Source organism: Oncorhynchus mykiss, chromosome 20, assembly GCF_013265735.2.
Source record: "Oncorhynchus mykiss isolate Arlee chromosome 20, USDA_OmykA_1.1, whole genome shotgun sequence".
NCBI classification, from domain to species: domain Eukaryota; kingdom Metazoa; phylum Chordata; class Actinopteri; order Salmoniformes; family Salmonidae; genus Oncorhynchus; species Oncorhynchus mykiss.
The window spans coordinates 14,612,650-14,629,461 of record NC_048584.1 but is presented as its reverse complement, the minus strand read 5'-3'; the positions used below and the strand labels follow the sequence as shown (position 1 = coordinate 14,629,461).

General features: G+C 44.2%; 1 protein-coding gene across 1 annotated transcript in view; it reads left to right on the top strand.

Moving 5' to 3' along the window:
* The window catches only part of LOC110499033 (anthrax toxin receptor 1), a 31,315-nt gene extending 18,399 nt beyond the window's left edge, over positions 1 to 12,916 (top strand). Inside the window, exons 14-18 of the mRNA XM_036955879.1 lie at positions 280 to 318; positions 5,007 to 5,105; positions 5,298 to 5,465; positions 5,664 to 5,744; positions 10,244 to 12,916. Coding sequence (XP_036811774.1) covers positions 280 to 318; positions 5,007 to 5,105; positions 5,298 to 5,465; positions 5,664 to 5,744; positions 10,244 to 10,507 — 651 coding nt within the window. The 3' untranslated portion in view covers positions 10,508 to 12,916. The remainder of the gene's footprint in view (positions 1 to 279; positions 319 to 5,006; positions 5,106 to 5,297; positions 5,466 to 5,663; positions 5,745 to 10,243) is intronic.
* Positions 12,917 to 16,812: the final 3,896 nt, after the last annotated feature.

Here is a 16,812-nt window from a genome sequence, read left to right as displayed (position 1 = left end):
AACCCTTTAGCAGAGTAGCTGCCATTTGAATGATTTAATGACCCTTTAAAAGTAACCTGGCTCAATGTAATGCAAATGGTTGTTCTTGTTTGTGTAAGAGTGTTGACAGAATGTAATAGATATAGATATGAGTTTAAAAGTGTGTAACAATTTCTTTGTCAGTTTCGCAGATGATAAATGACAAATGCCAGGGAATGATAATTAACACCTGATGCAACCACTTAGTCACGGTCATCAATTAATATGAATGTGACTTTCCACCCTGAACTTCCTGTCTAGGTGATCAAAGAGCCTCCTCCAGCACCCCCCTCAGAGCCAGTAAGTCAGCCCTTGAAGGCGCATTTAGTTTTTTCACAACCAAACCTCTATTTTTTTTTTTTATGTTAAATTGCAGGCATGTTATAGAAGGGTCCAGACACTTTTTTTGCGATTCCATTTGGTTTTTTTTGACAGACTTGGGCCAACCAGCAAGTCACTTCCTCATCTCGTTGTACAATACAGGGACTCAATGCTCCAGAAACACCCAAATACGTCAATTTTAGAAACAGAAAAGCTCTCAATATAGTGATGCGGGACTTTAGATGTTGAATGTTGTCATTCCGAACTTGATTCAGAAGGTCATATTCAATTTTGTTGCGACTTTAGCGATTTTACCGTCCATTCTAGCAGCAGGCCACACGGAGAATGGAACAGCTGGATAGGGGAAACAGCTTGAGTCTTGCAAAAAAAAAAAAAATACAAATAAAAAACAATTGTTTGAAATAGTCTAAACGGTTACAGGCGCCGTCATTGCTCCCTGCGGGAGTATTATACAGACAAGGCAACTTAGACTATGGAGGGTTTTACGCACGTCCAAACTTTTCACAGGAACTGGACAAAGACCCGATATGAAGAGAAATGGGGAACGTCCGCTCCCCATTATACTTCCGATTGTAATGTGTTCTAACCATCATGGAACCATCTCACAGATCACATTTCAACTCCCCCAGAAATAGCAGACGGAATTGCAATTGCATTCCAGCCAATGTACATTCTCAACACAAACTCACGGACGGCGGAATCTTTCCAATAATAATTTTTTTTTTTGTCAAATTAAACGAGAGAAAAAGAAGAAAAAAAATATTTAGGATCTGGTCAGAGGCATGATATCATACATCGCCTCTCTCGTGCCATGAGCATACAGTGAGCATAAATGTGTAGGCCTAAGGACTCTTGGGGCAGGAGGCATGGATGCTTGTCTTATCCACTGAAGATAGTTTATTAAATAGTATACAATAACCATACGATAGGCCTAGTTACAGCAAACATGTAGCCAGTCTAGTTTTTAAAAAATTGGCTTTAACATAGAAATATTTTTCTACACACATTGTATTCGCCTCTCGAAAATGCACTGCATGTTCGAGCCATGGACAATTGAACATGCAATCTCCATAGACAAGCGTTGGCAGTAGAATGGCCTTACAGAAAGAGCTCAGTGACGTTTCAACGTGGCAACGTCATAGGAGGCCACCTTTCTGACAACTCAGTTCGTCATATAGTCAACTGTAAGTGCTTTTATTGTGAAGTGGAAACGTCTAGGAGCAACAGCGTCTCAGCCGCAAAGTGGTGGGCCATGCAAGCTCGCAGGACGGGACCACCGAGCCCTGAAGCACTTAGTGCGTTGAAGTCGCCTGTCCTCGGTTGCAACAACCACTACCGAGGTTCAAACTGCCTCTGGAAGCAAAGTCAGCACAATAACTGTTTGTCGGGAGCTTCATGAAATGGGTTTCCATGGCTGAGTAGCCACACACTAGCCTAAGATCACCATGTGCAATACCAAGCGTCGACTTGAGTGGTGTAAAGCTCGCCGCCATTGGACTCTGGAACCGTGGAAACGCCTTCTCTTCACCATCTTGCAGTCCGATGGACTAATCCGGGGTTGGCGCATGCCCGGAAAATTCTACCTGTCCCAATGCATAGTGCCAACTATAAAGTTTTGGGGAGGGGAAATAATTGTCTTTTGTTGTTTTTCATGGTTCGGGCCAGGCCCATTAGTTCCAGTGAAGTGGAAATCTTAACGCTACAGCATACAATGACATTCGAGACAATTCTGTGCTTCCAACTTTGTGGCAGTAGTTTGGGGAAGACCCTTCCCTGTTTCAAGATGACAATGCCCCCATGCACAAAGCGAGTTCCACACAAGAAATGGTTTGTCGAGATCGATGTGGACAAACTTGACTGGAATGCACAGAGCCCTGACCTCAATTCCATCAAACACTTTGGGATGAATTCTAAAGTTGACTGCGAGCCAGGTCAAATAGCCAAACACCAGTGCCGGACCTCACTAATGCTCATGAGGCTGAATAGAAGCAAGTCACCGCAGCAATGTTCCAATATCTAGTGGAACGCCTTCCCAGAACAGTGGAGGCTGTTACAGCAGAAAAGTGGAGGAACAACTCCATATTAATGTCATTGATTTTGGAATGAGAGTTCAACGAGCAGGTGTTCACATACTTTTGGTCATGTAGTGTAAGATTAGCCAAACATCACCGTTAATATGGCCTGCTAGTCACTTTGCCAAGTGAAAGGTAAACAAACTAACAGGCAAATATCTTAGGCTACAAGCGGATTCAGCACCAAGGACAGTGACGGGAATTCCCACAATGTTTTACATTTGAGTCATTTAGCAGACAAGCTTACAGTAAGTAGTAAGTACATACATCTTCATACAGTGCCTTGCAAAAGTATTCATCCCCCTTGGCGTTTTTCCTATTTTGTTGCATTACAACCTGTAATTTAAATTGATTTTTATTTGGATTTCATGTAATGGACATACACAACATTGTCCAAATAGGTGAAGTTAAATGAAAAAAATGACTTGTTTAAAACAAATAAAAAATGAAAAAGTGGTGCATGCATATGTATTCACCCTCTTTGCTATGAAGCCCCTAAATAAGATCTGGTGCACCAATTACCTTCAGAAGTCACCTAATTAGTTAAATAAAGTCCACCTGTGTGCAATCTAAGTGTCACATGATCTGTCACATGATCTCAGTATATATACACCTGTTCTGAAAGGCCCTAGAGTCTGCAACACCACTAAGCAAGGGACACCACCAAGCAAGCGGCACCGTGAAGTCCAAGGAGCTCTCCAAACAGGTCAGGGACAAAGTTGTGGAGAAGTACAGATCAGAGTTGGGTCATAAAAAAATATTAGAAACTTTGAACATCCCACGGAGCACCATTAAATCCATTATTACAAAATGGAAAGAATATGGCACCACAACAAACCTGCCAAGAGAGGGCCGCCCACCGAAACTCAGGGACCAGGCAAGGAGGGCATTAATCAGAGAGGCAACAAAGAGAACAAAGATAACCCTGAAGGAGCTGCAAAGCTCCACAGCGGAGATTGGAGTATCTGTCCATAGGACCACTTTAAGCCGTACACTCCATAGAGCCGGGCTTTATGGAAGAGTGTCCAGAAAAAAAGCCATGGCTTAATTGTTCTCCAAAAGGCATGTGGGAGAGACTGCCCAAACATATGGAAGAAGGTACTCTGGTCAGATGAGATTAGAAATGAGCTTTTTTGCCATCAAGATAAACGCTATGTCTGGCGCAAAACCAACACCTCTTAACACCCCAAAAACATCATCCCATCATGCTGTGGGGATATTTTTCGTCGGCAGGGACTGGGAAACTGGTCAGAATTGAAGGAATGATGGATGGCCCTAAATACAGGGAAATTCTTGAGGGGAACCTGTTTCAGTCTTCCAGAGATTTGAGGCGGAGGTTCACCTTCCAGCAGAACAATGATCTTAAGCATACTGCTAAAGCAACAATCGAGATGTTTATGGGGAAACATTTAAATGTCTTGGAATAGCCTAGTGAAAGCACAGACCTCAATCCAATTGAGAATCTGTGGTATGACTTAAAGATTGCTGTACACCAGCAGAATCCATTCAACTTGATGGAGCTGGAGCAGTTTTGCCTTGAAGAATGGGCAAAAATCCCAGTGGCTAGATGTGCCAAGCTTATAGAAACATACCCCAAGAGACTTGCAGCTGTAATTGCTGCAAAAGGTATTGACTTTGGGGGGGTGAATAGTTATGCACGCTCAAGTTTTCCGTTTTTTTGTCTTATTTCTTGTTTGTTTCACAATAAAAACATATTTTGCATCTTCAAAGTGGTAGGCATGTTGTGTAAATCAAATGATACAAACTCCCCCCCCAAAAAAACATTTTAATTCCAGGATGTAAGGCAACAAAATAGGAAAAATGCCAAGGGGGTGAATACTGGTCCCCCGTAGGAATCAAACCCACAACCCTGGCGTTTCAAGTGCCACGCTCTACCAATTAACGGTTTGGTCCAACAAATGTTAGTGGAAGATGCTATTTTTTTAACTCAATTATAAAGGAAAAATAATAAGCAGTTGCTATAACTTGTTCCTAAACATTCTTCCCACAGTCACGGGCTCCTTTCAGTCAATGGGCATCGCAGATAGGCCTAATAGGGCCAAACTTTTCAGAGAAGCTGGAGAAAAATAATGTTCAATATAAAGAATAAAGGGAATGTCTGTTGACTGTTTTGCTGCTTGTAATATTTTAATAAAACATAGGTTAAAGGCCACTGATTAGGCTACTGTGAGCCTCCGTTGGCAAAATCGATGCCATAACCAATTGTGTTATTTCTAAGTCCAGCTTTTGGTGAATCTTAAATATTACCACTCAGGGACCAAATGCTTAAAATTGGTACGTAAAATTGGTACGTAAGCAAACGTTTTTAAAAGACACGCCTAAAATATTTCCACCCATCCCACCTCAGCGCAAGCGAGCTGATGGAAGACAGGTAAATGACCAACCCTCACGCCAGGGTTGAAAAATAGCCGAACCCTGGCTTTTACAAGTCAAAGTTAAGATCGTGATTTTGACAGTAGCTCCGACTTAACGCCAGCAGAAAATAGATCCCTAGGCATATTAAACACTTGCTTGGAAGTTCATTATTTGCTCCCATCTTTTCTTGTCTGCCAGGAATCAGATGATGAAGATGGCATGCCCAAGAAGAAGTGGCCAACCGTGGATGCATCCTACTATGGAGGAAGAGGAGTCGGAGGAATCAAAAGAATGGAGGTGAGGTGGATCCAATCACTTTACAGTTACACCCAAATAAATGTCCATCTTTATCTTCCATATTTCCTCACAAACACATGACAGTTGGAACTTTATTCTAGACTCTTCCTCACCGCCTGTGTGTAGTATGTACTGTAGGCCCACTTCCACAGGTACAGTAGGTCATACCCTACCTTTGTTCCACTCCTACAGGTACGCTGGGGGGGGAAGGGTTCAACCGAGGAGGGGGCTAAGCTGGAGAAGCCCAAGAACGCTGTGGTGAAAATGCCAGAGCAGGAGTTTGAGCCGTACGAGCCCAAGCCCAAGAAGGCCCACAACAGGAAGCCAGCCACAGACAGGAAGTGGTACACCCCCATACAGGTAAAAACACTCTCTTCTTCTCCTTCCTTTCTACCTTTCTTTCTCAGACTAGTTTATACACTCTCTTCCTCTCTACCTATACATGTATAATAGGGTACTGTGTGTAGTATGAAATTACATATTGGCCATGCACACTTTACACAGCTAACATTTTTGACAGTATTCACTATAGCCATGTCTCCCTCCCTTTGTTTGCAGGGTAAACTGGATGCCATTTGGGCCCTGTTTCGCCGCGGTTACGACCAGGTTTCTCTCATGCGGCCTCAGCCAGGAGATCATGTGAGTACTAAAGCCTTAAAACACCATGGGAGCCCAGCCTTAGCCCTATCCCTCATCATACAGCCCTACACTCCCCCCCCCCCCCCCCCCCCCCAAAAAAAAAATGCCCCTGCAGTGCCAAGATCCATGATAAGGCAGAGCCCAAAACCTGCTTCAAATCAGCCGCTGCCATAAAAAGAAAATAAATCAGAGCTGTGGACGTGCCCCAGAGAGATCCACTTTATGTTTTAAAAACCTCGACGTTAACTACTTTCTGATCGGGCACATGTTTGAACTGCAATTACTGACCCTTTATATCAAAACGGAGATTGGAGTTTGGCTCGGGGTTGGTTGAAGGTGGTTTTTGCTCTAGATATGCACTTGGAGGGGCTGGGCTATATGAGACTCTTTATCCCATAGCCCTCCTCTCCTTTCTTTCCTTCTAGATCTGCAGCTAGCCTGCTGAGGTGGCACCTCTCCAGGTGCTCGTTAAAATCATGCGTTATTTGCAGAAAACAACCCTTTTTTTAACGGGAATTCCACATGTAAAGAGTGTTCTCTCAGCCAAATGTATGAACTGAGAAGAAGTGAGGTGCTGCCAGATAAGCTCTCAACAACAACACAGAGAATAAGCTTTCGACCGCAAAGGGAAACAATGATGCCTATGCTAATGATTGGCTTCCTTCAAATTTCAAAGATTTCTCCCGGCCAAATAGATGTCGATACTTTGTTCAAAAGGTTTGATCCAGGAAAACGTTTGACGATCACCACGAGCAAAAGGTTAAACATGATGCATTGCTTATTCCAGAGGAAGTGTTTCCGTGTAATGGCGTCGCCTACTCAAGTAATTTGCGGTCTGTTACACGAAGGAGCAGAAAAATTCCCAGGCAGGCCTACTGGTACTGGTGTAATCTTGTTTTCTTTTTAGGGGGAATGGAAACAAATACAAGGCAGGCAAGCTCTTTCCTGTGTAAAGTGTGACCTGAGGAGAACCATTAAACTGTCTTACTGACATTTCAGCATGTCTGTCCCCTAGGCCATGCTAACTGCTAACACAGCTCGTATCACTCCCACTCACACTCCCTCTCTCTCTTTCTCTCTCTCTCTCTCACACACAGACACATATACACACACAGGCCATATTGGCGTTCACAGCATATACACAGGCCTTGTGTGTTCCATTGGACCCATTTGGCCAAGGTCCGATCTGGATTCCTGACAGACATATTTCAGTCTGTTGCTGTGTTGCATTTTATTACCATGCAGATTGCTATGACGACGGCTGTATCCTGAATGGCACTATTGAGAGAAGCCTTGGCTAAAAGCCTTTACAGTTCAATCCCTAGTTTCCTTTGATTTCATCAGTCCACAATGGAGCTGCTATGTCCCCTAGTCAATGCATCCTCTCTGAATACAACTCATGTAGCTATGTAACTCCACGGCACTGAAAAACAGAAAGGCACCATCTGTTCATCTTTTATTTCTCATTCTCTTTGACCCTTCCGTCAGTATTCTCCCTCTCTCCACACCCCTCCTCTCGCTCCATCTTCCTCTCCCACTCCACTATGTGATTCTCTGTGCTGGTTTTGGACACAGACCCTCCCTGTTTGCTTAGTTTAGGTTGAGTGCGGTATAGTGTGCAGGGTATTAGCATGCTTAGTCTGCTTTAGTCATCTCCCTCTCGCTCCGTGTATCCCTAGTCCTAGGGACCTCAGCTATTTGCCTCCAACTACTCTCCAACTTCTCCGCGAGCTCCTACGTAAAACATCACGTGCTCGAGCAGATCGACTCCTGAGGTGAAACTAGAGGCTTTGATTTAATGTCTCCCCTGATGGAGAGTTTGCACTGCGAAGGGCATGAGGTAATAGCCAGCGGAGACAACCGCGAGAGTCGTCTCGACCAGCGGGGACACGAACCCTGCTGAAGCAGCCCTGGCTAGTCTGTTTTATGACATCTGGGTTTAATGGCAGACATTGGAAAAGGGAGGTTCGAAGGACATTCTTTGTCTTGCCTTTGTGTTGTAAGTTTGTGGTTCAATGTCGCAAACCACACTGGTTCGATGTGAAGTACTTGCAGAAAGGTAGCTGAAATGAACCTCTCAAAGGGTCTGCAGAGAATGAAAGGATATGTGATTTTATGTTCAATATCCCTCTCTTGTTCTCATCCTGTTATTGACTGGAAGGAATGTCAGAGACTTAGAGTGGATTTGAGGAGACAGTGTTTGGTTACCAGAGGATTTCTGTTTTTTTTTCTCCTTGACGCATAATTTACAAGTCAGAATGAATGGAATGTGTCCTCGGTTGTTTTTGATTTTTTTGCCGATACGGCCACTCAGTGTGTGTGTGTGTGTTTGCATAATGTTAAATGCCTCTACAGTCCTACAGTATGCCCTAGTAAGTCCATGCCTGCCTATCTGCGTGGGGGATGGAAAAAGGCTTACTGGGTTGTCTTTCCAGTAAGGGCATGAATCTGAGTTAGGCCATAAACCACGAGAGTTCACAGTATGAGGCCACTGTGGTGGATGGTGGGGGTTCAAACTATGTAGCTGCTGTGGACGAGAATATAGAGCAAAAAGTTTATCAACAAAATTAACTTATTTGCCTCAAGAACTCCCCCCATCCTCTGTCTCTCTCCCCCTACCAATCCTCTGCCCCCCCCCTACCAATCCTCTGCCCCCCCCCCTACCAATCATCTGTCTCTCTCCCCCCTACCAATCCTCTGTCTCTCCCCCCTACCAATCCTCTGTCTCTCTCCCCCGCTACCAATCCTCTGTCTCTCCCCCCCTACCAATCCTCTGTCTCTCCCCCCCTACCAATCATCTGTCTCTCTCCCCCCTACCAATCCTCTGTCTCTCTCCCCCCCTACCAATCCTCTGTCTCTCTCCCCCCTACCAATCCTCTGTCTCTCCCCCCCTACCAATCCTCTGTCTCTCCCCCCTACCAATCCTCTGTCTCCCCCCCTACCAATCCTCTGTCTCTCCCCCCCCCTACCAATCCTCTGTCTCTCCCCCCTACCAATCCTCTGTCTCTCTCCCCCCTACCGATCCTCTGTCTCTCCCCCCCTACCAATCCTCTGTCTCTCTCCCCCCTACCAATCCTCTGTCTCTCTCCCCCCCTACCTATCCTCTGTTTCTCCCTCCCTACCAATCTTCTGTCTCTCTCCCCCCCTACCAATCCTCTGTCTCTCTCCCCCCCTACCAATCCTCTGTCTCTCCCCCCCACCAATCCTCTGTCTCTCTCCCCCCTACCAATCCTCTGTCTCTCTCCCCCCCTACCAATCCTCTGTCTCTCTCCCCCCTACCAATCCTCTGTCTCTCTCCCCCCTACCAATCCTCTGTCTCTCTCCCCCCCTACCAATCCTCTGTCTCTCTCCCTCCCTACCAATCTTCTGTCTCTCTCCCCCCTACCAATCCTCTGTCTCTCTCCCCCCCTACAATCCTCTGTCTCTCCCCCCCTACCAATCCTCTGTCTCTCTCCCCACTACCAATCCTCTGTCTCTCTCCCCCCTACCAATCCTCTGTCTCTCTCCCTCCCTACCAATCTTCTGTCTCTCTCCCCCCCTACCAATCCTCTGTCTCTCTCCCCCCTACCAATCCTCTGTCTCTCCCCCCTACCAATCCTCTGTCTCTCTCCCCCCTACCAATCCTCTGTCTCTCTCCCTCCCTACCAATCTTCTGTCTCTCTCCCCCCCTACCAATCCTCTGTCTCTCTCCCCCCCTACCAATCCTCTGTCTCTCCCCCCCTACCAATCCTCTGTCTCTCCCCCCCTACCAATCCTCTGTCTCTCTCCCCCCTACCAATCCTCTGTCTCTCTCCCCCCTACCAATCCTCTGTCTCTCTCCCCCCTACCAATCCTCTGTCTCTCTCCCCCCTACCAATCCTCTGTCACTCTCCCCCTACCAATCCTCTGTCTCTCTCCCCCCCTACCAATCCTCTGTCTCTCCACCCCTACCAATCCTCTGTCTCTCCCCCCCTACCAATCCTCTGTCTCTCTCCCCCTACCAATCCTCTGTCTCTCTCCCCCCTACCAATCCTCTGCCCCCCCTACCAATCATCTGCCCCCCCCCCCTACCAATCCTCTGTCTCTCTCCCCCTTTATCTATTTTTCTCTCTCTTATTCTCCATATGGTGCTATAAACAACATGGAGTTTTTGGTAAGCAGCCACACTTTCATTGGCAACAGCAACAGTACATTGGAACAGAACATTGGACTGGGAAGAGGGCGTAGGGGGGTCACAACAAGGGCTGATGGGTAACCATCCAGCCAGCTGGTCCTGGTTGGAACAGACAGAAAGGGTAGTGACCGTCCCATGACCATGGGGTCAGCTGGGCTCAGAGATGTTAGCCTAGATGGGAGTTAGACACCTGTGTGCTGTACGTGGGAGAGGGGCTGGATCATGTCAGGGAGGGGGGTACAATGTCATCTGAGTTATGTCTTTACTGTAGCTTTATGGGGTCCTGTATACCTCCAGTATACACTGATCCCAGTGTAATCTGATGTTACTGTCTCTTTCCCCCCAGGGTCGATGCATCAACTTCACCCGGGTGAAGGACGAGGCAGCGGCAGCAGCCAAGGCAACTCCCCGGGCCCATAGCCCCCCTCCCGCTTCTGACTACCGTCCCCTGATCAGCCCCACTACAGCGCCGCCACCACAGACCAGCCCGCCCCCGCGAGCGCCGCCCGTCACCCAGCTGCCCCCAGGGCCACCCCCATCCCGCACCCCCCCAGGTCCCCCCTGCCCCCCTCCCACACGCCCCCCACCCTGCCCAAACAGCAGACCATGAGAGCAAATTAGGGACCCCACTCCAATAAAGAAATAGTCCACATTGCCAAAGATGCTCCCTCAAACCCGAAAAAGAAGCACAGTATTTATTGGAGTTGGGGTGAAATTAGCAGGAGACATTATGGTTTGTTGCTGGACAGCAAAATATGTAGTCATAGAAAGAAACCTACTGCAATGGATGAAATGATTTGATCAGCTACTGAGTCTTATGATGGTTAGTGGCAAGGCGAAAGTAGAGTGAGACTGTGTGAATTTGTGTAACTTTAGTCATCTCTGAGTCGGTTTACTTAGAACCACAATGATTGGATTTTGCTATCAAACCAATCTAGATGATGTAGAATTTGGAGCTTTTTTGCATGTCTCTTTTGTACATTTTTAGATGTATCTTTAGATGTGTCTCTATTTTGTCAATTGGAAGATGTGAAAGGGCACATTTTTTTTAGGGGGTCAACAAAACATGGCACTGGTTTGATTAAGTTTAATATTTGTTTCTCATGTCCAAATCAGTTTACACAGACTGAGAAAGCCAGTTTTAACCCATGTGGGTTATTCCATAATTCCGTTAAAAAAAACAACATTTTAATTACTTCCATTTGGTAGTGTTGCCGGAAGCCATAAGCGTATAAGCATAAGTTGACACTGGGACACTTTTTATATGGACTGAACACGTAAGATTTCTGCTTATACAGTATACTCTCTCAGGATAGGAGCACATGGTCTGCCAAAAATGAGGCGCACAAACACCTTGATCTTTTTTTGTTTGTTACATCCCCTGAACGAGTTAGTTGAGAATCATACAGTACATAGGCGTAGCGTAAGAGATTTGTTAGCGTAAAAATGTTGCATTTTTAAACACTTTGTTGGTGATTATCTCTAAGGATGAACCCAGGTTTATCTAAGTTGATAATCGGGTATCCGTGCACATTGAATGCAGTTCAGATCTAGCATCATTTTTTATATTGTTAGTTTTTTTTTAAATCACTTTTGAACCATGGACCTCTCAAAACAAAACAGCTAAAGTCAGGTCATTGGCTCTCATCCATTTTTTTACAGTCTCAAAACTGTACTTTACTTTTATACATTGTATTTTCTACCTTTATCTTTTTTGATCGAATCACAATCACATTGCAACTGCAGGGCAGTTCACCGCGTCTCTAATTTATTAACCCCAAAGACCTAGAGGAGCGTACTTGAATACGACAAAGGTGTCCACTGACAAAGGTGGACACTGTGCATGTAAACAAACAACTATTCACGCAACTTCATATGGCAGTGTTTCTCAACCCCATTGGTCTATAATCCGGGCACTAGGTCATGGAGTATTCCCTTCCTCAGTGCAACTGTCCTGTATCAAAAGGCACGTGACATTTCAGTGATTTGTCAATGAACCAACACTGATTTAAATCAAGCCCTCAAAAAGGAGGAAGTCCATAGCATGCCGGTCCTTGGTACAGACAAAGGTTGAGGAATACTATTGTATGCTTATCACACACGGTACCTTTCAGAATTGTTCTACTTAGATCTTTCTACTCTCTTTGTATAATGTACTTCATTCGATTATGACCTATAATACCATTGTGTTACTATATTCCTTTGTTATTTTGTAGCACTGCTGAAAGCTGTTCAGGATGATGATGATGATGATGATGATGATTAAGAGAGGTGCATGCATTTTGTTTGTTTTTATCGGTACGACACAAATAAAGCTCTATGGCACCCAAGTGTAATTATATAGTTCTACTTTTTGACAATGATGAACATCCGCCATTTTGTATGACTGGATTTATGGTTCTTTATTGGAACATCATCCCACTCAAGCAATGGCATAGTAAGAGGAGCGAGCAACAACGTTAAGTAGACCTCAGTAGTATGTCGTCCCTGGTGCGTTTTTGTCTCTATGCTTCAGAATGATCATCAGGGCCATTGTGGGGTCGTGTTCTCCTGAGAAAAAGCTCTGAGACGCTAAAATAAGGGGTGTCGAACTCATTTTGCCCCGGGGGGGCGCATTCGGCCTTCAACGAGGTCCGGAGGGCCGCACTGAAAATGTGTTCTATTTCCTCGCTGTCAAAATTTGCAGAGAAATAGTCCTTTAGAATTAGAATTTCCTACGCTCCCTGTCTGTATAGCTTTCATTTCAGTGAATATTAGCACGCTGGTCCATTATAATTTTTGATACTATTTCGATTTTGTTTTTGTGATTTTAAAGTATAAAATGGCCCACTGGCCATATTTCTGACACCCCTGCGCTAAATGTTAACCATTCTTTTACATGTTAACCATTGTTTTTCATGTATTAATGGGAGTACTGAAACAAGTATGGAAAGACGTCTTAAGATTCTTTTTTTTTTTTTACATTTTCTTTTTTTGTTTGTTACAGTATTAATAAAGGTTGACTTTCAAGCTTTTATATGAAACTAATGGGTTGTTTTTGTGTGTGAGTGACCTATCTGAGGTGAGTGGGGTCACCGGTGAGCTCCTCGGTGGTCTTCAGCAGCCTGTCTATGATGGGGTGGAAGGGAGAGCTATCCACCTGGGCTAGTGTCTGGAGGGTGGCTGTGGCTGCCCTCCTCACCTCCCGGACAGGGGAGCTCAGACAGGCCAGCAGGGACAGCACAACTATAGAGGGAAAACCATATTTAGAACTTTGTTACTAATACACCATCAATACTCCAGCCACTTGTTTTAACAATGTCTTCTACTGAGGGGATTGTGAGCACATACATTTTATTACCATAGAATTAGTCATTAGAATATTACATTTAATAGGATCTCTATGTTTGTTACACTGTCACAAAAACTCGTAATGCACCACGATGCTGTATGTAGACACAGATGTTATCTCACCCCAGACAAATAAAACACCTAGGGTAATATTCAGACTGTGCCAAACTCTACGTAAATACAATTCAATTCAGCAAGGCTTCATATTATGTGAATTATGAGGGGCTCTGTGTTGTAAAAGGAGCACTCACTGACCCCTTTTTCACACGTTCGAGATTCTTTGCTGCTCCACCCAGTACATTTGGATAGGAGACAACAAAAACACATGCACAAGTGCACACACACACACACTTTCAGCAGCTTCAGTATGATCCACTTTGCCACGATATGGAGTTGTGGTCACAGCCTGGTCTCATGGACTAGACGTAACATAGTAAATGTAAATCCGGGATAGGGCTGTGGCGGTCACAAAATTTTGTCAGCCGGTGATTGTCAAGCAAATAACTGTCGGTCTCACGGTAATTGACCTTAAATAACATAAACACATTTAGTATCTCCTGGCTTTCACACATAACCTACAAACCACTGATGCAGACTTTGAGATAGGTCTAAAGAAGCATGATATGAAGAAAATGTAGTCTATTTCAGAAGAACAGAATAGCATACTCTGAGTTGTCCTTCTGTTAGGTCCTGATCTGGCTATGCCAAATGGATGTGGGCTACACTAGTTAATTTAGCAGACAAGATTTGCTTATAAGTCCGTGGCATTATTTTGTATTATTTCATCGTATGTAGAATACAACTGAACATAGCTGAATAAAATAGAAAGGATATTTTCTCCAAACAATTTGAGGGAGTGCGCACATGCAGCTATTCTGTGTTGAGCGATTAACAAATAAATAGCTACTCCTATATGCTAAATTTAGTTGTTCTACAAACATTGGGCTATATGTTTTGATTTTTAATACATTCTAAGGCTATATGATGCGTCTCTAGTGATGATTTGAAAAAGGTTTCTTGAAAAGCATGAACTCTGCTTTTTTTTGCGCAAGCTGTACACACTTTACTAGTCTCTCATTCACAATTTGACAAGCTCTTGATAATGCCTCAAATTTCACAACGGCATCCCCTTTGTGTGGCCGTAATGCACCCAAAAAAGATCCATGCCTTTTGCAGCTAGTGGCCGTTGAGCCCTTGGCCCAGGGTGCTGTGTTGTGCCCTTCTCCCTGAGTGCTGCACTCTGAAGCACCTCCACTCATTTTTCTCACAGGCCACAAGTGAAGACAGACACATCGGGGACACAACTGAGCGCGTCCTTATCCAATTCCACGGTGCATATTGAAGATATTGGAAGAACTGTCCACATTTACTTTTTGTCAGCCAACAAGATGAGTAGGCCTAATGAACAGCAAAAGCACTAGCCTATACAGTGCATTGCGAAAGTATTCGGCCCCCTTGAACTTTGCGACCTTTTGCCACATTTCAGGCTTCAAACATAAAGATATAAAACTGTATTTTTTTGTGAAGAATCAACAACAAGTGGGACACATTCATGAAGTGGAACGATATTGGATATTTCAAACTTTTTTAACAAATCAAAAACTGAAAAATTGGGCGTGCAAAATTATTCAGCCCCTTCACTTTCAGTGCAGCAAACTCTCTCCAGAAGTTCAGTGAGGATCTCTGAATGATCCAATGTAGACCTAAATGACTAATGATGATAAATACAATCCACCTGTGTGTAATCAAGTCTCCGTATAAATGCACCTGCACTGTGATAGTCTCAGAGGTCCGTTAAAAGCGCAGAGAGCATCATGAAGAACAAGGAACACACCAGGCAGGTCCGAGATACTGTTGTGAAGAAGTTTAAAGCCGGATTTGGATACAAAAAGATTTCCCAAGCTTTAAACATCCCAAGGAGCACTGTGCAAGCGATAATATTGAAATGGAAGGAGTATCAGACCACTGCAAATCTACCAAGACCTGGCCGTCCCTCTAAACTTTCAGCTCATACAAGGAGAAGACTGATCAGAGATGCAGCCAAGAGGCCCATGATCACTCTGGATGAACTGCAGAGATCTACAGCTGAGGTGGGAGACTCTGTCCATAGGACAACAATCAGTCGTATATTGCACAAATCTGGCCTTTATGGAAGAGTGGCAAGAAGAAAGCCATTTCTTAAAGATATCCATAAAAAGTGTCGTTTAAAGTTTGCCACAAGCCACCTGGGAGACACACCAAACATGTGGAAGAAGGTGCTCTGGTCAGATGAAACCAAAATTGAACGTTTTGGCAACAATGCAAGACGTTATGTTTGGCGTAAAAGCAACACAGCTCATCACCCTGAACACACCATCCCCACTGTCAAACATGGTGGTGGCAGCATCATGGTTTGGGCCTGCTTTTCTTCAGCAGGGACAGGGAAGATGGTTAAAATTGATGGGAAGATGGATGGAGCCAAATACAGGACCATTCTGGAAGAAAACCTGATGGAGTCTGCAAAAGACCTGAGACTGGGACGGAGATTTGTCTTCCAACAAGACAATGATCCAAAACATAAAGCAAAATCTACAATGGAATGGTTCAAAAATAAACATATCCAGGTGTTAGAATGGCCAAGTCAAAGTCCAGACCTGAATCCAATCGAGAATCTGTGGAAAGAACTGAAAACTGCTGTTCACAAATGCTCTCCATTCAACCTCACTGAGCTAGAGCTGTTTTGCAAGGAGGAATGGGAAAAAAATTCTGTCTTTCGATGTGCAAAACTGATAGAGACATACCCCTAGCGACTTGCAGCTGTAATCGCAGCAAAAGGTGGCGCTACAAAGTATTAACTTAAGGGGGCTGAATAATTTTGCACGCCCAATTTTTCAGTTTTTGATTTGTTAAAAAAGTTTGAAATATCCAATAAATGTCGTTCCACTTCATGATTGTGTCCCACTTGTTGTTGATTCTTCACAAAAAAATACAGTTTTATATCTTTATGTTTGAAGCCTGAAATGTGGCAAAAGGTCGCAAAGTTCAAGGGGGCCGAATACTTTCGCAATGCACTGTATCAATCTACTATCCCTCATAGTACAAAAATCTACCTATTCGATTCTGCACAACTAAATAAATATTACAAACATAGTCTGGGACAGTTATGGGAAGCAATAGATTGCAAATGAATACTAGCATCAAAAATACAATGTGGCTCAAGCAACAGATCAGAACGTTTAACTTTAAATGTTAATAAACTTTTAAGCTATTTCTTCACATTAACTGCGCAGTAATGTGCACATAGCAGTAGGCAATATGCACGAATGTTCCATTAACAGGACAACACCATTGTCAAAAGTGACCGCAAATGCGATTATGCATGTTATTATAAAGGTGCATTTTTATGGTGAAAATGATCTTCCCCGAATTTGAAACTCACTCGCTGCTTATGTATACCAGTTAAGCTCTAAACCCCTTGTAAAGCATATTAATGTGCTTCATTTTAAGAAGTTATTTGGCTACTTTAGTTGTGATACAAACCTTATCAAACATATAGGCCTATGAGCTAGGCTACATGAGGTGTGCGACTATGATTCGAAAAAGTTG